At 39.4% G+C, this 22728-nt stretch overlaps 2 protein-coding genes across 13 annotated transcripts in view; one reads left to right on the top strand and one right to left on the bottom strand.

Annotated features, from left to right (window-relative positions):
- FILIP1L (filamin A interacting protein 1 like) overlaps positions 1-8767 on the bottom strand; it is a 296973-nt gene extending 288206 nt beyond the window's left edge. For 3 of the 4 annotated variants that reach the window (XM_074033597.1, XM_005548313.5, XM_074033596.1), the window contains exon 1: positions 8378-8767. The gene's annotated coding sequence lies outside the window, so the exon portion shown is untranslated. The remainder of the gene's footprint in view (positions 1-8377) is intronic. The other variant, XM_045384528.3, reaches the window with a different exon arrangement.
- CMSS1 (cms1 ribosomal small subunit homolog) overlaps positions 1-22728 on the top strand; it is a 371982-nt gene that overhangs the window by 298606 nt on the left and 50648 nt on the right. The window contains exon 2 of one of the 9 annotated variants that reach the window (XM_065539579.1): positions 6048-6092. The exons of 7 other annotated variants lie outside the window; for them this stretch is intronic. Coding sequence is in view for 1 of the 2 variants with exons in the window: in XM_005548321.4 (XP_005548378.3) it covers positions 9314-9323 (10 nt within the window). In the remaining variant the exon portion in view is untranslated. Of the gene's footprint in view, positions 1-6047; positions 6093-9258; positions 9324-22728 lie in introns of those variants that run through there. One more of the 9 variants, XM_005548321.4, reaches the window with a different exon arrangement.

Raw genomic sequence — 22728 nt, 5'->3', positions numbered from 1 at the left:
CTGGAAGTCAAGGCAGTCAGATTATACCTCCTAGGGGTTTCAATTAGATAAAATATCCATATGTGCTGTGTATAGCATATGGAGAAAATATGAAATGACTGTCAATAGTAGACTAGGATTGATGAAACAATCAGATACAGATACCACATAGTAAATCAGAAGAGGTTGACTTATCAAATGGACACAGCAACAAGTCAGTACAGTCAGGATACCATTATAAGCGGAGGTACAAGCTTCCAGCTGTGGAATACTCTCCAGGGATTTACGCTTGCAGATGATAATGTCAGACTGAAAGCTGGGTCCTCCTCCAGACCAGCCTAGGCATGACTGATTCTACATGTAACCTAATCTGGATCTGTTCCAAGGACCCCTCACCCCCGCATCTAGCCAGATTTATTAATCTCAGGATTATACAAGATATATTTTGGCCTCAGGGGCAAGAAGGACTCCAGCAGAAATGGGGGTAATGGTGGCAGATGATCTGGAGCCACCCATCTGGAACCTGCACCAAGAAACCCCACTTTGACTCTTTACCCAAAGAAAGGTTGAGAGCTGGAGAATGATTTCTTAGTTGAAAAAGATCTGCCTTCATGTATGGGCATCATTTCTCTAACTGTGTGTCCCTGGTAAGGGCTGTAGGATCCAGAAGCATGTGCATGCTTACCTGGCCTAAAGCATGTTGCCCACCTTCCTGCTGTAAATGTAAGCTTCCTTTTGAATGCTTTAGATGAGTTATACCCCATCTGATTCACTCAAATGGTGTCTGACTGGTGGTTGTACTACTCCTAACCTAACGCTCTGATCCCTGTAGTATGTTTTCATACGTCTGGAAAATTTAAGATGCCAGAGGTTATATTGCTGCTTTTTAAAAATATGCAGAAAGTTAATGAGATAACAGAAGTATGCTAAGGGAAACTCTGAGAAAAATGTTTTCTGGTCAGTAGATGAAGGGAGCCCCACTACAGTGGTGACTGGCATTTTGCCACCAGTGTGTATCTGATCTAAGTCTCAAAGAATAAATACTTGTGGATTTTGTTACACAGCCAAGAGATATAAATTTGGAGCTACCAGTTCAAAATGCTTAGTGCTGCAGGTGCAGGTGAAAATCTTTATATTCTTCCATACAGTTAAAAAAAAAAAAAATCCTTGTTTCACATACAGATTAATTCCACTAGACCTAGCTGGACCTTTTGAGTTTCTTTACAACTGAAATTGCCTTTTAGAGAGGAACTATCCAGATGTAGATGGGAATAGAATAGAATTCTGTGCTGAAGAAACTAGGTTATTTAGGTCATGATTGCAGTTTTATGATGCCATCTGGGAAAATAACGAAGTGCATGTGGGTTTTAAGTAAACTAAAGTTTTTCTCCCTTCAGTGAGCATTATAGCCTCTTTTGACACTTTGTTGGTAGAATTTCTGAACACTTTGTTTACTTTGAGAGTGGTGAATCCACGGGTGTGTCATGATTTGGATTGGAGCTTTCCTTCCGCACATTTGGCAGGTATGTAATGCATCAGTACAGTCTTTCTGAAACTGACCTAACCACTTAACGATAGGCTAGTAAAACTTGCAGTCTTGTGAGTATAAATGCTGTCTTTTTAAATTAGGAAAAAACAAATAAAACCCTGTTGGAAATTCCTTGTTTTAAAAGGAGTAATTTAATGCTCTGCTGTTAACATTCTCCCAAGGTACTATTACATAAATAACTACTGCTAGACAGGAAGAGTCATTTCCCATTCTGAAATAATTTGCACGTTTAGAAATTTCATTGTCTCCTCAGAATCCTGTGGACTGTGAGGCCAGAAATTAACACTTTTTTGATTATGGAACTTTCATTACATGATTTAAATGTTATGGTAGAAGAGAGCAAGAGAATTAAAAAAAAAAAAAAAAAAATTACTTGCTTAGGGCCAGGAAACCTCAGGGAAGGGAAAAGGACGTTTCTACCTTTTTAACATCGGTCAAGAAAATTTCTGGTTTACATTAATAATCAATTTTCTGGGATTTTTCTTAATTCCAAAATCATGAAATGAGGCATTTTAAATTCATACCTGTCCATGGATGTGTAGTCTAGAGCATTGGTTCTTAACTTAGGGGCCCAAAGAAAATACATGATTCAAATGCCAGTTCCTTTTATTTCTAGATGACGTTTCTAGCCCGTGGCTTCTTAATTTGGTCCAGGGAATCCAAAGTTTTGTGTTTGTGTGCAATCTAAGTAGGTCTTATAGCATTTATCAGCCTTTCAGAAGGAACTGACCACATTGTCAAGGCTGATTTTTTTTTTTAGACCCAGTGTATAGCACCATGGTGGGAGTTTTCTATATTAACGATAATGATAATAACAGCCTCTCATTATTGACCACTTATGTGCCACTAACTGTGCTTATTACTTATCAAGGCAGGTACAATTCTTATCTGCATTTTATGGCTGAGGAAACATGAGGCTTTAGAGGGTAACTTGTTGAGGAACACACAGAAATGGAATTAGAAGCCAGTTATGCCATCTGGGAAAATCTGTGCCCTTAGGCATTAAATGCATTGTGGTACATTCTGGTTTTGACTCTGATTTTGTTTGATATTCACGTATTCAATTCAAACAGTCCTCACTGTATTCTAGTGGTTGGGCATTGCTCTGTATCTAGATGCTACTGTGTTACAATTCCGAGATCAGCATTGGATTATAGGACCCACGACAGTGTCTGGCACTCGTTTGTTTGTTACATAACTAAGTAAGCAAATGAACAAATGTATGCCTCTTCCAAACATGGCTTGGGTCTTCTTTTGTGATACACCGCATGCTCAGCACAGTGTGTGGTTGTGGTGGCTGTTGTTTTTGACAAATAGTAGGCTTGCTATAATGTCTATCCGAATACTAAAATCAGATCATATTCCCTTGTAACTGTATATCTGTCAGAAGCCAGCAGCTTCTGGCCAGTTTCGCAACATGACATTTGGAAGGCAGGTACTTGGAGTTGATTGCGTAGTTTTTGGTCCCATGGCTTTTTCAATGCAGTTTGACAGTCAGTGTTATACAAGAACAGAGTTGAGTTTTCTGGGTTCTACAGGATGATCATTTTTAACTGTCTCTTAAAGAAAAAAAAAAAAAAAACACCTATTTCTCTGCCACTAACTTTCTCAGGCCTCAATTCTTCATCTGTAAATCAAGATGGTTGGACTCTATTAGTCATTTTTTAAGGGTTCTTTTTCTTTTGTGTGTTTCAATATCCTAAAAAAAATTTTTTCAATGAAAATCTGCAAGAATTCCATCCAACACCAAAGCAGAATATGCTGGTTGAAGTTTGAAGTGGGATTCTCTCAATATATAGAGCCACACAATAAGGTATGCTTTACGTATCGTAAAATTACCTCTTATATAATGTACAATTCTGCAGATTTTGACAAGCTCATGCAATTATGTAACCACCGTTATAGTCAAGACATAAAGCAGTTCCATCACCCAAGATGTTCCTGCTCACGCTATTGGAGTCGGTTCCTCCCCTCAGTGTCAGCTGTTGACAAACACTGATGTGTTTTCTGTCCCTATAGTTTTTGGGGTTTTTTCCCACAATGTTGTATAAATGAAGTCATTCAGGATGTAGCTTTTTGAGTCTGGGTTCTTTCAGTTAGCATAATGCAATTGAGTTCATCCATATTGTTGTGTGTTTCATTGGTATTGCTGAGTAATTCATAGTGTTGATATACTATAGTTTGATTATTCATTCACCAATTGAACGGCACTGGAGTTGCTTCCAGGTTTTTGCAATTATGAATGAAGCCACTGTAAATATTGTTACCTAACATTCTAAGGTTAATGATATATAAGTTAGCTGCTAAAGTAGATTAAAAAGCATCAAACTCAGGAATCACTGAGGGAAGAGATAGGCACTGCAATCTGCATCTGCAAATGTTTCTTTTATGACCCCCCCAGTGCCACCCCCAAAGAATCCTTAGTAACTTCTCTACCCATACCCACTCTTCAAACTGTTGGCAACCATTTTTGTTCTTGTTTGAAGAAGAAAGATTAGGAGATGTCATCTGAGATAGAACCAGCCCCAAGATAAATCAAGTCACTAATACACCCCTGGTGGCTTTGGGAATATAATATTTTTACATTGATTGGAAGGAAATGCAGTAATAAGTTTTAAAATTTGAACTACTAACTGTACCTGCTTAGAATCTAAAACTGAAGTGGAAAACATAAAGCTTAACCCCACATGCTCCCTGATCAAATGCAAAGGTTCTTAAAATAGCTTCATTTAAAAATGTTAGTAGCAGGCCGGGCGCGGTGGCTCAAGCCTGTAATCCCAGCACTTTGGGAGGCCGAGACGGGCGGATCACGAGGTCAGGAGATCGAGACCATCCTGGCTAACACGGTGAAACCCCGTCTCTACTAAAAATACAGGAAAATTAGCTGGGCGAGGTGGCGGGCGCCTGTAGTCCCAGCTACTCGGGAGGCTGAGGCGGGAGAATGGCGTGAACCCGGGGAGGCGGAGCTTGCAGTGAGCCGAGATCGCGCCACTGCACTCCAGCCTGGGGCACAGAGCAAGACTCCGTCTCAAAAATAAATAAATAAATAAATAAAAATAAAAAATAAAAATGTTAGTAGCAGCTGAAACAAGGAGCTGGTGTCCCTAGTCACAACCTGTCCGTTTAATATCGTGGCTCAGAAGCAGCTGCCTCTGTATTTTTTTGTTTCAGGGCCAGCAACTCTAAGGAGAAGCACAGAAGCAGCTTTATCTAGCTTGCTATCCTCCCCTGAATTCCAGTTTCCTGGTCAAGTGATTGTCCCTAGATCCATCATGAAGATATATGTCATCCATTTCAAGCCACAAATAGAGAAAAAAGTAGCTAAAAGCCTCCAAGGAATTACAACAAACTTTAAATACATGTACAGGAAGTTCCAGGAAGAATGTAAAAAAAAAGAAAGAAAGTCGTGTATTTGCTTGGTCATAGCTAATAATAGACAGTACTAGCTATGTGGCTTAACTCTCAAAATCCATCAGAAAAACCTTCTCTGTTCACTGCTCTGCTCAGCTCTGTATAACTCTCCATTTCCTGTGCTTACCATTTTTCCATGTAGAGTATTTTTTCTTGTGAATTTTTCCTCTTACCCACGATAAACTGCTTCTTCACAACAGCCTACTTATGCTTGCACCGGAAGCAGGATCTGGACTGGGTGGACAATGGTCTGATCTGATGTGACAAGTGTTTTATGTTGCCAGGCTGGTGGCACTAATAGCAATGTAAAATTCCATTTGCATTTTGCAGGTAGGTGGATATACTAATATACTATACCGTTCCTGTCCTAAACAGTCACAAACTTTTTAAAATCTTATCACTCAGAATAATTTTTTATTTCATTACAATAATATTAGGAGTCAGTTCAGAGCTTTACAGCCCAGTTTGCCATATTCTACTTCATCATTCCACCCAAAAAGAAGAAGAAAAAGGTAGCAGCTTATATCTCTTTAAGCAACTAAACTGATTTTTGAAGGGCCAGAAGGAAAAACTCTAGGGTTAGGACCTAGAAAGGCAATGGAGGCAGGAAGAGGGTGGTGGGGGGAGGCATGAAACGTTCCTCTATCTACATGGTTTCCTGTTTGCTAATACCACTTTCAAACAATAGGTCAGGGCTATGAGTACTCATGTTGAAAACACAGAATTTTTCTAGTCCTTTATTTAAGAGATTACCCCATGAGGCTGTGCATTAGAGAAAACATTAGCTGGGCTAGTCCCTTAAATATCTAAAACTTAGTTTGTCCATCTGCTGAACAGGGAACAGTAATACCTGCCTTTCCTACAACATAGGGTCAAGTGAGTAATTGACAATGCGAGTTTCATACACAGTATAAAACACCTTGTAGGTATAAAATGACGTTGTAATAAAAGTCTCCTCAACCAAGATGAGAAGCACAATAGGCCTGCTTTTTCAGTGTGGGCCCCAGTGATTGACTGTCAGATTAAACAGAAAATCTTGAACTACTGTCAGATTTGAACCCTAGACTTCTAAGAGGCTATAATACAAATTTTCTTCTGTCTTCTTTAGACTTCCTGTCCGACCCAATTCTGAAGAAGCAGACGGTATTAGTATGTGAGTTTTTTGTCTAACATCTATAGCTTGCACTGAAATGTCAAATCCCTCAAAGAAGGCTCAAGTATTTACACTCAAATGTGTTTTCCAATTCAATTATTTGATGCTGAGATGGTATCTAAAATTGTCTCCATATCTATGTTGAACAACATGTACAATATACAGATTCAGATCACTAGTAATCAGACTCTCTGTGCAGATTCCTACACTCAGGGCATCTGGAGACCATGTTTGCCTCATTCACTGTTATAGTCCCAGTAATCAGAACAGGGCCTAGCACAGAGTAGGCATTCTAAATAGTTGATGAATGCATGAACAAATGAGCAAACAAACTAAGCTATTACTATAAAAGTGTTCCCCTAATATAACTAAACAAACTTATTGTGTGTTGCTGGTAGGCACTAGTTCTACCCTAAGGAAAATAAAAGCTACTAGCACTTTTTCTTTAAATGTTTTTTAAAGTAACATATTAGAAAGGTGAAGCGGGTATTATTACATTGGTAATGAAAATTTTGCTTTAGGTTAGGACATAGAATAATATGGTTTGTAACTGGAAGAAAAGAAGATAGAGCCCCTTACTTTTAGGTTTGTTGCATCCTTTGACCTGCCTAACTTTTGGCAAGTTGCAATGGCAGTCTCCTACAATAATGCTCTATTAAAGGCACCATCATTTCGATGGCACAATAAAATATCTTCATCTCTATTGCCAGCGCCACTACCTAAGACCAAGTCTTGACTAAATTTATTACTTAAATTTATTGCTAATTTATTGCTTAAATAAAGTTTAAGCAAAAAAGACAATTACACATGAACTTTAATAGAAGGTAAACTCTAAAAATAAATTGTCACTCACTTTTTAAATAATGAATGCTTTTCTTTGCTGCAGAACTTTTACAGAGTATCTTTGTATTGGTTAGTTTAAGAACCCAAACCCCACATTGCTTTGGGAAATTACTTAGAAAATTCTCATTAGAGTAGACTTTAATTACCCAGGTGGAAAGAGCCCATGAATATTATTGCTGCCTTTAGAAATTTTTATTAACAAACAGCTCTTACAGTATTTATGCTGATTTTTAATTAAGCATAATGAGAGTTTCATAATAGTGTCAACTGATAAACATACAGAAATGTTTACTTGGAATATTTGGCTTTGGGAGATAGCAGATTGATAAATCAGAAAATGTCATCACAGGAAAAACATGTTTAACTGTAGCTAAAGGAACATTGCCGTAATTTCAATGCATTCTCTAGCATTAACTACACCATGTTCTCCTTTATGCAAATCTAATACACACGTGGAATATGGTAGTGTAAACAGTGTATTTGTTGCACCTCTTCTATTCCTTCCTGAGATATGAACAGATAATGAATAAAGAAAGAGATGTAGTCATTAATTGGTATGGAAAGAAAAAAGAATAACTGAATATGTCACAACCATTTTAACTGAACACATACCCTCTTCAATGGAGCTCCTATATACACAACTGTGCAGCCACCCTAAACATTGAATAATCCTCCCATCGAGGAGTACAGTGAGCAGAATTTTCTGTGATATCATTTGGCAGCAGCCTAGTGTCATTTCCCATTTGTATCTGGATGTGATGTGCCCATGGATATCCAGTCATCTTCTGTGGGGTGTTACAGAACAAGCTCTTGATAGGTATCTCCCAAGATCTCTCAAAAACCTTACCTCAGAAACCTGCTTCTGTTCTCTGGCTCTCATTCATTAAATCTTAACATCAACAGAAGGTAAACAAACAAAAGAAGAAAGATACAATCTAGTTGCCATTTGAAGATGTTAGTTTCTTCCGCTAATCTTTCCATGAAAAGAGAATTCTTCCTCTGCAATTTAACCTATTCAGTATACTTCTCCATTTTCAACACATTGTGATGATTTTGACATGGCATATTGATCATTCACATCGGCTTACAAAATCAGGCTATTAAGAAGGAAAGCATTTATCCAAACATACTTTTCCTTTAATCTTTGACTATTCATCTTACTCTTAACAGGATAACAATTTAAAGTTTCATTTTGGCTTCCTTTCATGTGTATCACTTTAGTAAAACTTACCTACTGTCAGGATAGTTCCTCTATTTTGCAAGCAACTCTTAGTCATTTTAGCCTAAAAGTCATCATCTGTCATGAGCTCTTAATCATACTACATTCCCTTGCATAATATTCACAAGATCCTACTTCTGGAGAGTGGTGTTGGCCACTCCTAGCTGTTGAAGAACACAGAAACATCCCATCTTCTCAGCAAGGATGGGGACACTTAGCTTACCGTGCAGGTACCGTTGTTGATCACGCCTGGTAATTCCTTCTTCTCATCCCCGCCAAAATCCAACAGTGGAACCCAGGACCAACAACAGCGTTTTCTTCTTCTCTTTTTGGACACCCTCTCAGTTTTTGTTTTGTAGGCTTGAAAGCCACCGAGAGTTTGCACCCGGGGGCCAGTGATAGCTCTGCAAAGGAGAGGCAGTGGAGAGCCCAACAACAAGTGGGCCCAAACACTAAATATTGCCCTCTTTCCTCTCCGGGCAGTGTCCTTCATGCTCTGAAGACAGGCAGCCTTACCAAAACCCTTACCCCACAGCTTGCCAGTCTCTGTGGAAGAAAGGGTCTAACTGGACTGGGCTGCAGGATGAGGTGACCCAAAAGCCAGGAACCATCTGCCCAGAGCAGACAAGTAGAGACACGCACAGGCTGCGTGAGCACGTCTGTGTGTGTGTGTGTGTCTGTGTGTGTGTGTGTGTGTGTTTGCATGTTTGTGCCCAGCAGCTGCTCTCCAGATTAGAAGACACCACTCTTTGGCCAGCAACTCTGAAACACCCTCTTGGGTAATTTTAAATTCATGTGCACATCTTGGCTGAGAGTAGAAACTTCCCAGGCACAACTTGGGTCCCTTTCTTTGCTGTGTTGCTACCCCAGATATACCGTCAACCACAGACAGCAGTGCTAGCACCTGAGGAACAGATGCCCAGATGGACATTAAATTGCACCTCATTTTGTACCCTGCAGCCATGAACCGATGGAAGCCTTGTTTGAGATTTAAGTAACAAGGGCATGACCCCTTCTTTGACACCCATAACTCAAGGCACTGTAAACATTCGCTATTATTAACACTGTGTTGGACTCAAACTGGAATGCCTGCCTGTTCCATTTAGTGTCACGGAGACATGAGGGCAAAGTGCTGAGGAAACTCTAGAGCAACATCAGAATGCATGGTGGTATGTTTATTATTTTTTATTATTATTTGACATTTTGTTTTATATTATTCAAGTGTTAAGAAAAACTTCATGCTTTGGATTGCTAAAATTTGAAGCATCTAATTTTCTTCTTTAAGTAGCATCACTTGTTCAGATTGAGGGGTTGGAGAGAAGGGAGGAGTTTGTTCATTTATTCAACAAATGTCTATTTTGGCATCCCTTATGTATCAGATTATCTACCAGACATGCCTACCACCTGCCCAGTGCTCAAGTCATGCATTATCTAATTGAATCCTCACAGCATCCCTTTAAATTAGTCCTACTCCTGGTGATCAAATGAGAAAACCAAAGATCAGAATAATTTCATAACTTCCTAGGGTCTCACAGATGATAGATAGAAGACTGAGAATTCAAAATGGAATCTGAGTTACTCCAAAGCCCATGCTCTTTATTTTTAATTTTTAACATCAAAATAATTTCAGACTTATAGAAAAGATACAAGAATAACAAAGAATTTCCATATGCTCTTCACTCAGGTTCTCCAATGTTTAACATTTTACACTGGTTGCATTCTCTCTCTCTGTCTCTCTGTCTTTCTGTCTCTCTCTCTCTCTCTCTGTGTCTCTCTGTCTCTCTCTCTCTCTCTCTCTCTCTCTGTTTCTCTCTCTCCCTCTCTCTCTCTCATCCTCCTTTCTACCCCTGTGAGTTTATTTTGGTGTGTGTATATATTTTTCTGAATTAATTTATATACTTTAGTGTGATGATCTTAAAAATATAAGTATACTCTTCTCCATAACCACAGTATAACAATTACATTCAGTAAATCAACTTTACTTTCTAATCCATAGATCCCATTCAGCTTTTCACCAAATGTCTCAATAATATCCTTTATAGAAAAAAAATGTTTTTTTCTTTTGGCCCACGATTATGTGTTGCATTTAGTTGTCTTGTCTCTGCTTTCCTTCAATCTTGAACAGTTCTGTAGTTTTCCTTTTTTTGTGTGTGACCTTCATATTTTTGAAGAGTACATTTTGTAGAATGTTTCTCAGTTTAGATTTGTGTGATGTTTCCTCATTGTAAGATTGAAATTGTGTATTTTTGTGGCAGGAATACTACAGAAACAATGCTGTATTCTTCTTAATCATATCAGGAGTCACATAAATGGAGTTAGTCTTGTAACCAAACCCACTTGCTTAAGGTGATATCTGTTACATTTAGTCACTGTAAAATTATAGTTTTTCCTTTTGCAGTTAATAAATATTTTGTGGGAAGATACTTGGAGACTAGGTAAACATTCTTAGTGTGAAGAAGAGCATTCCCTTCTCCCCGCTTATTTTTTTGTTTCTATCAACATGAGCTCATAAATTGCTGTTTTATTGAATGAGTTATAACTCACTAATATCATTATTTATTTTAATGCTCAAATGATGTCAGATGTGGCCCTCATGTTTTCCTGAGTACTTTCTTACCTTCTGGTAATAAAATGTTCCATAAGCATGTTGTACTTTCTCTGCCCAACTCTGGAATTAGCCATATCTTCAAGAAGACCTCCATCCATTATGGAAAATGGTATTTAGAAACCAAGATCTGGGGATTGTGTGAGCTCATTGCTTCCAGGCCCTTTCAGGTAATAGGCTAGGAAACACACACACATACACACACATGCACACACACACACACACACACGCCTATATCTATTGCTCTATTTATATTAAAGACTATGAGATCACACTGATTGCTCTATTTCCAATCTAACACCATAGAGGCAATCTAGCTTTTAACCCTTTCCATATTTGTAACTCCCTTCCCCAACAGTGAGAATAAGGTGGTTTCTGTTACCTGTTATCCTCAGACTACTTATATATTTGCTTATTGCCCCTGTGGGTAAGGGCCCCTTTGGCCCTTAGTCTTTTTGGCCCTATCATCCCTGATTTCTCAAGGAAAAGGAAAGGAAGTAGTCAAAATTTTTTGAATAAAAAAGAAAAGGAAATGATGAGAGTAAGAGTTTCATGTTCTTTCTATACCATAAATTATCTGTCTTCATGGCAAGGTAGGTATTAGAAATCATCATGCAATCTCTGTGAAGGTGTAAAGATGTCATGGAAACGAAAGTTTAATATAAAGACTGAGGGAAGAGTTCAATTATTTATTCACATAAATAAATAATTGCCATGTGTCAGGCACACTGAAAGATAGACATAGCCCTTGCCCATGTGAACCTATAATCTAGTGGATTATTTTTATTATAGTTGCTATTTATTATGTCACACTTTGGCAACACTACATTAAGTACATTAAGCACTTTATTTATGTTATTTGATTTTAATTCAGACAGAACCCTATGGGAGAAATAGTCTTTTTTTCCAACTTTACAAAAAACAGAACTGAGGTTTTGAAAGATTAAGTAATCCTTCCAACATCACTGAGCTAATTAGTAAGAGACTGGGATCTGCATTCAGTTTAGTCTGACTTCCAAGGCCCAACTCTAAACACTAGGGCTATGTGAGAAAAAAATAAGGTGAAATTATTCATCATGGTGGCATCCAGAAGGAATCATGATTTATAAAATCTTGAATGCAAACTCTCCTATAGAACTGTGCTATCCAGTACATTAACTACTAACCACATATGGTTATTAAGAGCCTAAAGTGTGGCTAATTCAAATGGATATATGCTGTAATTATGAAATACACAGCAGATCTCAAAGACATTAGAAAACAACTAATGTAAAATATCTCAGTAATAATTTGTATATTGATTACAGGTTGAAATGATAATACTTTGGATATATTGGATAAAACAGATACACCATTTTTTTTTCTACCTTCACAATAGCCAAAAGGTGGAAACAACCCAAATGCCCATCAATGGATAGATAAACTGCAGTATATATATATATACACAATGGAGTATTAGCCAGGCTTAAAGAAGATTGAAATTCTGATACATCCTACAATATGGATGAACCATGAAGACATGTTAAGTGAAATAAATTAGGCACAAAAGGACACATACTGTTATGATTCCACTTATATAAAGTACCCAGATTGTCGAATTCATAGAAATAGAAAGTAGAATAGGGTTATCAACAGCTGGTGGGAAGGAATGATGGGGAGAATTGTTTAATGGGTATAGAATTTCATTTGGGGATGATGGGAAAGTTCTGGAAATAGATAGTAGTGATGGTTGCATACCAGTGTAGTTGTACTTTATTTCACTGAATTGCACACATGAAAAGGGTTAAAATGGTAATATGTTCTGTATATTTACTATGATTTTTAAAAATTGGTTTTACCATTTCTAGAAAATTTAACCTAACATACACGGCTTATATCTCTATTAGATAGCATTGCTATAGTATTGTATTATTAATATAGAAAAATTAGTTATTTCTTAAACTCTTCCCTTTTCACATGGCATATTTAAGAGCCTTTGAGATATTAAATGATCCTAAATTAGACTTTTCACCTCTGATCAGTCAGCTTTGAAAGAGTTACAGGACAGCTTTTCACTTACAGTTGTATTAGTGACATAGACTTTTGAAATGAACTTTATGAAACACTAGCCATTTGTTGTTTTAATAGTTCATTTTCCAGTTGCAGAGTATCCATGCAGCCTCTGTTCAAGCACTAACATAATTGTCTCAGCCTATGTAGATCCTAAAATACAATTATCTTAAAATTCCATCTGTTTAAGCTTCCTTGGGTCTATGGATTGATATTAGTTCATCAGTTAACTTTCAAAAGTTGACCCTAGGACAGATGCTCTTTCCCCTTCCTGTGGCCTTTCTGTCACAGCATCTACCCAAAATCGGTATCTGTATGGGGAGGAAATGAGGGACTGTACTGGACTGACTTGTAGGTATCGTCCTATAGATAACTGAAAGAATTGTGAGTCCATAAGCAGAACACATTCTCTAAAGATGTCTTAGTCCCACCCGCTCAAAGGTGACCAAGCAACCAAGCAAAGAAGGGAAATATCAAGAAAAATATTTCTAATCTTTTGGTGATTGTGTTGTTGTTGTTTGTTTGTTTGCTTGCTTTGCTTTGTTTTGTTTTGTTTTTTGTTGACTCTCTGAGCTTCAGTTTCCTCCTCTGTGAAGGTATTGCACTGAAAAAGATGTCTTGGTTCTATTTTAGTACTAACATTATGTGAGTCTGTGAATTAATGACTTTAAAATGATTCAGGAAAGCCTAATACTGTGCTTTTTGCTAGATTTTACAAACAATTATTACTGCACATACCTGCAAAGTGTTGACAGATATATATTGCTAATTCTAGAAAATATGAGGTATAAATTAATTTGTCTATTTATTTTGTTTCTATGAATTATAAAGGAAAAGTGAATTCTTGTAGCAGAGCTAGATCACAGGACATCAGTTCCCCCCAGGCATGCCTACTTTTTCTTGATTCACATCCCAAATCCCATCCTTCCCACTATCCCCTCTGTATGCTGGGTGGATCATGTAATTCTCCATAGTGCTCCCAAGGCACTCAGAGTTTAACCACACTTTACCCTCAATCCCATGTTACTGCAATTGCCAAGCATACTTGTCTCTCCCCCACTAATGGGAAGTTCTTGGAGTGCAGAGTGCACCTTCCACCTTTGCAGTTGCAGCCTCTGGCACATAGTCAATACACAACACATCATAGAATTGATGCATCTTTGAATGGATGAAGCATCTGACCTCTTTAGCCAAGTGAACAAAAGATGACAGTAGCAGCCCTAGAGGAAAGCAACTTCAGAACAGCATCTCACTGAGCTAGAAGGTAAAAAAATAAGAAAATTACACATATTAAACCAATTAGTCATTTTTCAATTCCAGGGTTGTAAACTTTTGTCCTAACAGACATTTTACTAACAGCAAAATTGACAGTTAGAATTTCACGTATTATCCTGTTCTTAATGTTCCTTAAGAGTGGGATTATTTATATGTAAAAGTGAAAGGTCTGGATAATCTAAAAAATAGAGAAATATCTCCAAGTTTACAGGTTTATTTAGGAACTGGTATAATGAGGGGAGCTTCTCTCTTCCTTTGATGCCTACCTTTAGGCAGTGTTTAGGTATTAGACATTTTAGAGCATCATAGTTTTCTCCAGTGAAAATGATAATAAGAGGTTAACTTTTTTTAAAAAATGAGGAAAACATGTTCTTGACCTCTGAAAATTGTTGTTGCAAATAATCTGTACTCTCCAGTTTCCAGGGACTATCTCTTCATGTTCCTCAATAATGCCAAAATACCAGGTGACAGCTGTTTTAGCTCTAAGACATTCCTCGAGTGTCCTATTTTGATGTCATTATGTAATGCTTTTCTTTGGCATAGCTATCATCGTTCAGTAGCCTTGTTGATATATATCACTGCATCGCTTTCTTCCTTGTGTGCCCATATTACTTTTCCAAATAGACACTGGTTCTCTGAAATGTAGAGAAAAAGAGAGGGAAGGGATAATTCTAGCAACATCTCAAATTGGACCAATGTCCAAAGACTGCTCCTTTTGAACAGGAAAATACACGAGTTTGAAGTCTTTTTCCCCCTCTCAGCCTCCTTCTGTCTAAAAATGTTATTTCATTCTAATCCTGTTTTCTGTATTAATTGTACATCTTATAAAGAGGTATTACACCAACCATGCTAGGTGTGGCACCTAGCACTGTGCTAGGCCTTGGTCCTTTAAAGACAAAATAAAATGTTGTCCCGTCTCTGTCACTCAGGAACTCATAGTCTAATAGGAGAGGCAGTATGAAATTCTCATTTTAATAGGCTGGGTGTTCTAACGTAGGGCTGAGTAGCCTGTTTTCTGAGTCTTCCTGAGGTGGAGGTCAGGGAGGCCTCACGGGGTAGGGGTGGGGATGCACCTGTTTGAACTGGACACCTTGGGCAAGGAGCAGTAGGTTTCTGGCAGGAAAAGAGTAAGAAGGAGGGCATCCTAGGCAGAGGACACAGAGTCAACCCAGGCACCCTGGCAGGAAAGCGCAGGATGGCTTCAGCCCTGGCAGCTGCCCCTGTGCCTCAAGGACAGGGCTATGGCATCCAGCTTTGTACTCATGAAAATTGTGTGGCTCAGCTTTAACTTTGATACTCCTGCGTGCCCTGTATTTGATATAAAGCCTTAGATAAACCACTTCAGTCACAGCTTCCCCAAAGTGATCCCTGAATTCAAGCAAACTTTTTTTTTTTTCTTTTAATACTTTAAGTTCTGGGCTACATGTGCAGAACGTTCTGTTTTGTTACATAGGTATACACGTGTCATGGTGGTTAGATGCACCCATCAACCCATCACCTACATTAGGTATTTCTCCTAATGTTATCCCTCCCCTAGCCCCCCACCCCCAACAGGCCCCCATGTGTGATGTTCCCCTCCCTGTGTCCGTGTGTTCTCATTGTTCAACTCCCACTTATGAGTAAGAACATGTGGTGTTTGGTTTTCTGATCTTGTGATAGTTTGTTCCAGCTTCATCCATGTCCCTGCAAAGGACATGAACTCATCCTTTTTTATGGCTGCATAGTATTCTATTGTGTATATGTGCCACATTTTCTTAATCCAGTCTGTCATTGATGGACATTTGGGTTGGTTCCAAGTCTTTGCTATTGTGAATAGTGCCACAATAAACATATGTGTACACGTGATGCTATTGTGAATAGTGCCGCATTAAACATACGTGTGCATGTATCTTTATCATAGAATGATTTACAATCTTTTGGGTATATGTCCAGTAATGGGATAGATGGGTCAAATGGTATTTCTAGTTCTAGATCCTTGAGGAATCACCACACTGTCTTCCACAATGGTTGAACTAATTTACACTCCCACCTCAAGCAAACTTATCCTGGTGCTCTGAGGGGGCCCCTGGTGTCACCTCAATGCATGTTTGTTGATGAAGGATGCTGGGACCTCAGAGGCTGGCCTCCCGGAGGGGCTAGAAATAGGTGAGGCTGCTCTCAGAAGCAGAACCAGTAGCATATGTTACAAGTGAGATATTTCAACACTGCAAGGAGAATCTCGGCAGGTGGCTGCAGCACCATTCCAGGTGTGCTACCTGGGTTGGGACCTGATCCCAAGCAGCAGATAGCAAGAGATATGGAAAGATAAGAATTATGCAAGGAAGCAGAACCCCATGCAAATAAACTAGGTGCTGAGCGGAGCTATATTCCTAACAGAGAAATTAAATGCATGGAGGAAACCAAGGAAAAGTTTGGGCCTATCCCTTGAGCAAATCAGGAGGTGACTGGAGAAAGACTGCTGTTCATGCTGTGTACAAGTACCCAGGACCCACTGCAGGGCTTCTAGAGATCTTCCCTAGGCAGCAAGACAATTCTAGACCTCCCTTTCTCGTGTGGGTGGGCTTCTGGTAACCTACAAGATTTGGTTTTGCTGGCTGAAGAACCACACAGGACACAGTGTGAAGACTCAAGATCTTCCATTTTAGCCACTGGGCATAGTTGGAAACACAAGACTGGCACCCAGGGTACTTCTTAGTTTCCAACAACTCCATGATTTGGCAGCCTAGGCCAGAGCCAAATGGCAAAGTGACAAGGGTATTCCCCCTTAGGCCAGCTTCACAATAGCTCCCCAGGAATATACTGTGCTATTCATTCTTAGTGTGCTGGTGCTTCATGTTAAGTTTCTTTGTAATTTTTCTTGAGTTAAGGAACATCATGCCACGTACATAATAGGAACTCTGCTCTCAACCACAAATAGCTTTAAATTAGAAGGACTAACCCCTCTCCCCCTTATTCAAAATGCATTGTGTGCCAAACCTAGTGTTTTAAAGCAATCGTTTTGAAACGTTCTAATTGCAGCTATACATCAGCTCTCCATTCTCTCAGCTTCTCAAGTCCAGTCAGGGTGGTCCTGGTTAAAATGAATACATGAAAAACCTCTAATAGTAATCCGGATTTATGGTAGTACAATAGTATTTATGGTAGTAAAAACATAAAATATAAAGATGCCCTTCTTTATAAAACATTTATTATTTGCAATTATATTCATTTCATTCATCTATTCAACAATTATTTATTACATGTCCACTATGTCCAGGCATATCTTGAATACTGGGGAGATGATATTTAAAAAGCAGATGTTATTGGTCCGTCCTATCTTGGAATGTAAAGTCTATGGGAAGGATCAAATAAAAACAAGGTAACAAATCAGATAATAAGTACATCTTGTGATAGTGCTGCAACAGAAAGGAAGAGAAAATCGTGGCAGAGAATTGGGGGAGGGAGCGAACCTCAGATGTCAGAGGAGACCTCTCCCTGAAGAGGCGCCATTTAACCTGAGATGGGAGTGATGTGAAGGAGCTAGAGGAGGAAGCATTCAGGTCTGAGAACAATAAGCGTGAAGGCTCTGGGGCAAGAAAGGAGTTTGCATGTTCTAGCACTCCAGGAGGTCAGCATGGTTGGGGTATTGTGGGCCAAAGAGGAGGCAGTGGGATTGAAGGAGGAAGTAGGGTCCCGGTTGGGGGAGCCCTGGGGGTGGTACTAGGGAGTATGGATGTTATTTTAAGTATAAAAAGCAAACTGCTGTGGAGTTTTAACCTGGATGGTTACATGATCCTATTTACCTTTGGGAAAGATCTTTTTGGCCCTCATGTGGAGAATGGAAGGGTCCAAGTGGTTGCTGGGGGTCTAAGTACTGCCTGAACAGGCTACTCCCAGGCTGTGCTCTGGGTGGTCCCAAGGATAGTGACCTGGGAATTCATGGACTGTAGGCAGCCTATCATTAATTTTCCTTCACACGGCTCTTCCTCTAAAGGCCAAAAGTACTTCTTTCTGCCTGATGGTTAACAGAAGAAAAAGTGTCAGAAATGCTGTCTTTCAGATGGGCCAGTAAGGTGGGTCCTGGCCCTAACACTTTGTACGGATGTCCTAAACCTGCTATCATTTCCACTTTGCAGGCTGGTTAAATTTCTGCCAACTTCCCAGTGTTCTTCACCTTTGTTCCTGGTACAAAGAAGGTATTCAGTAAATATTCATTACATTAATTTCACTTGGATTTCCAGTGGTCTGGGTAGAGAGGGAGAATTAGAGATAGCACTGGGCTCCTCTTTACCTCCTATGTGGAGAGGATGTATTTGTCAGGTGGTTACCATGGCTCTTGAAGTATTAGTATTTTCAGTCTATGGCGGATACAGTTCAGAACTGAACAACATGACTCTCCGCTAGAATAAAAGGTGCTGTGTACATACAAAAAGTTTTCTAAGAGCATCTGGTTAGAGTTTGATGTGGCTGAAAATACTGCTTTTTTTTTTCCTGTTTCAGTTACTCGAATGTGGCTAAAAGTGTGCTTTGGAGAGTTTCCAAAATAAAAATTCTGAGGTGAGAGATATTTCAACCCCAACAATAACTTGAAAATTGGAAGTTGGACTAGCAACCATTTCTTCAACTGTCTTAACTCTGTCACCAGCACTATGATGATTCAATTACATGTGAGAAGTCTAGTTTCTGACCATTTAACTGCACACTTCAGCTACAGGCATCAGTCTTTCCCTTCTTTTCTTTCACAGTGAGTAGATTTAGGGGCAGAAATGAGAATGATGAGAGAAAGCAAGAGGCTGGGGAGTACAGGCCTTTCCACTGGCCCCAAGGTCACAGCTGGTGACCCTGACCTTCTTAGCAGCCTCATGTGATTAGGAGCCTGCAGCAAACCAGTCACAGGGTAGGTCCTGGTTCCCTCCCTGTCCTCACAGTCCTCACCACCCAGCACCAATAGCCTTGCTTGAACATCAAGGACATCCTAGAAGAGGAAACACATCCCCAAATGGCAAAAGGCCACATGGACCCATGTGAGAAGAAAGGGGACAGCACTCCTCAGCGAGGTAGTAGACACAAGGGTCTAGGGACAGGACCTGGCACTGTGTGCTGTCTAGTAGCAGCAGCAGCTGCTGCTGCTGCTCTTTTTATTATTGATGTCAATGGTTTGTAAATTGATTAGATGTATATGTGTTCACATGTCAGGTGCTAACTCTCAGATCCCCCTGTTTTCACTCTGTACCTCATCCCCACCAGCCACTCCTGCACAACCCCTCAGGCACTGCTTGATGCTGCCCTTTAAGGAAGGGCTGTTTATTCTGTGTATTTTAGAGCTGCCCCTGTTCACAGAACTTGCGTTATTCCAATATCTCCATTCGGCAATTGCCATTTCTTCTTAGTGCCGCTCCAAATCTCTTTACTGGGAGAGGTCAGTCTTTGGAAGTGAAAGAAATATATAAATGCATCATTCTAGCCACACCATTTATTCCCTGGCTTCCTCCTCTTTCCCATAGGGAAGGTGGTTTTATTATCATGTTACTCTAGTGCTTCTCATGACAGAACGTAACTCAATTTCTTCAGTCATCTTTTGCACTTCACTGAAGAGTCTGTGATCTCAGGTGCTTCGTTTTGTTGGAAAGGGAAGAGGGGGACACATCTGATCCCTCACTCAGAAAAGCAGGAAATAATCATTTTAGTTAGGGGCCTGGGAGACACATCTGTTTGCAAAAGGAAGGAGTTGCTGTTTCTCTGGCTGTCTGCTTCCTTCCATCTTTCCCAAGCCCACCCTTGGAAGTCATAGCTGAGCATCTCTCAGTGAAATAAATGTTGTAGTAGGTCAAGTAATCAGCAGGCAGAATTATGTTTGGGCTGTAACCTAACTCTAATCGCTGACCTCAGAGAATTAATTTCATATGACATAACACCTTAGCTGTGTGCTGGCTTAAAAGTTTCCACTTGTCTCTCTCTTTTAGCTAGATTGCATTTTCTATTTCTGGATTCGTCATGTTGATGAGTCAGGTGGCCCCAGACTCTTCTGTGGATGAAAGGGACATCCTGACTTGGACATATTTTCTACATATGTAAATTACAAAAAGGAAAACTCTGTGTCCTTTTTTTGGCATAAAAGTAAGGAAAACTGGAGGGTTGAGTGAGGAAGGTATAAACTAGCCAGTGTAAATAAACTCTAGCCCTAGGGCATGAATGCAGCAAGATGTACAACAGAGAAAATGGTGCTCTGGAATAATGCTTTTCTATATTAACAACAGCCATTATAAGGAACTTGTGGTATAATGGATCATGTTAATATTTGCCACCAAGTTAAAAAAATTTACAAAATAAGATATAACATCTGAATGATGAGCTGTGTATTCCTGTGCCACAGTGAGTGGCTTTATCTCTTCCCCTGTAGTACATGTGGAAATTGTCACTCTACCCACATCCCTGAGTCCAAGAACAGTTCCTACAACTAGTGGGCTCACTGGGGTCTCACCTGCTTTGACTTCCGTAATGGAATTTGCTACATGAGTTCAGAGAGATGGTATGCTTTTCATGTTTTTTTAAAATTCACAGTGAATTATCTTGTATACTGAAAAGACAGTTGAAAACCAAAATCACCTTTGAAGACCTAGTTTTGTTTAATAATCAAAGGAAGCTAGTGTGCATTATGCCAAGTTGTAATTATTATGAACCTAAAATAGTTGTACTTCTCTTGAGTAACTGATTGTTTTGTCATTGTCATTTTAGCTTATGCATACTATGAATAGTGACCAGGTTTCCTTTTTCACATGGGTTCCTACAAATGTAGAATCAAATTTGTGCCCCATCAGTAGCAAATGTCTAGGCCATTATATCTTTATCAGAAGTCTTGGATTCATTTCAGGTCCAATTCTTATTTTTCTTTCATATTCACTCCCACTTTTAATTTATACAGTCTTCTTTTTTTTTTTTTTTTTTTTGTAACCTTGTAAGCTGCCTTAAATTTTTTTCTAGAATAAAATGATGTATAGTTAACTAAGAGCTAGATATTGAAAACATGAAAGAAGAAAGTTGGGCAGAGAGAGAACTAAGGAAGGAAAGCAGACAGGCAGGCAGCTATGCATGTCTCAGTCACTTAACCTTCCTAAGTCTCAGTTTCAAATCTGTAAATTGCTGACATCCAGCATATTTGTGGGACTCACAGTCATTTTTAAATAATGAACATGAACACACTTTATAATAGAGCTCTGTGTAGCTTTGTTGTGATTATTTTAAAGCCATTTTCAATTGAGGCAATTCTCCATTGCCAAACCCTTGGCCTAATCCTCATTCATCTCTGTCCAGTGGAAAGCACTTCCCTAGAGAGCAGGGCCCACGCTCTTCTGAGAGCTTTCCATGGGTCCAGCCAAGAACCAAAATCCTTACAGCACGTAGAGACAATGTCGTCTCTCCCAGGATGGCTCTAAAACCTCTGAGCCTGACAGAGTTCTGTACCTTAGCTGTTCCAGGGCTAGGAAATCTAATTATCTAGCTGCAAAATAGCTAGCCAGCAAATCCTGTTTACCTCAGAGGACATCTGCACAAAATTCCCCAGTCAGGGACCTTCCACCCCATATATAGTTCCCACTGGGATTTGGGGACCCCAAGAGCATCCCATCTCCCACTTAGAAACTTAAAGGGCCATCATCTCACTGCTTACCTAATCCCACAATTAGAACCTCTTGACAAAGGAGTCTGTGGAATGGAGGGCGTAGAGACAGACCTTGGTGATCACTGTTCAGCTGCTGTTACTAGTGATCTTGTTAGAAATAGTTCTGCTTTCAGGTGAAGGGAAGCAGGAAGAAAGACTGGTAAGTACAGCCAAATAATCCATTATTGTCAGTCTAGCTATCTTCTTAAAGTAGATTCTGATCAGGTAGAAGCCTCTCTTAGGTCCCATCAGTGCCATGATTAAAGCCAGACACCCCAGCATGACAGGAGATAGCACATGAAGGAAGACAAGAATGAGAGTCTGCACTATCTGTGTGAGAATGCTTGCTCTGCCTGCATGACAGCCGAGGAACCTGGACCAGGCCCCGTGCCTTGTCAAGCCTGGGCTATGAAACATGGAGATAATAATGAGGATTAAACTGTCCAGGCAAAGTGCATAGCACAATGCCAGCCCTTCTCACATCTGTGACTTTGCACATGTTGTTCTGGAATGTTCTTTTCCTGGTCTGTGCACTGAAGTTCTACCCTTCAACATCCTCTTGAGACTTGCCTCTTTCTTGCCTTTCCTAAAATACAGCAACAGATCCTCACCCCAGCAGAATGTAGAGTTCTATCCTTCTCTGCACATTTTAATTATTAATTATCTTTGTCATAAGATTTATTATTAGATATTATATTTACTTCATTAAGACACCAAAAAAATCAAATTGATCCTAAAAATAAACTGATAACATATGGTAGAGAGATTGTTAATGTTTTTTGCAATTTTAAACACCATTAGAAATGTTATGCTGTGAAAGACAAGCCAATAGCTAAATGCATATTTTTAATTTAGTTAGAATTTACATTTATTGAGGTACTCACATCTTAAGTGTACTGTTCAATCAGTTTTGACCCAGACCTAGAACACTTTCATCACACCTAAAAGTTCCCTAAGATCCCTTCCCAATCAACCCCACCCCACCCCGCTACTCATACACACAGAAGCA

Source organism: Macaca fascicularis, chromosome 2 (assembly GCF_037993035.2).
Source record: "Macaca fascicularis isolate 582-1 chromosome 2, T2T-MFA8v1.1".
Lineage (NCBI taxonomy): Eukaryota > Metazoa > Chordata > Mammalia > Primates > Cercopithecidae > Macaca > Macaca fascicularis.
This window is presented reverse-complemented; position numbering and strand designations above follow the sequence as displayed.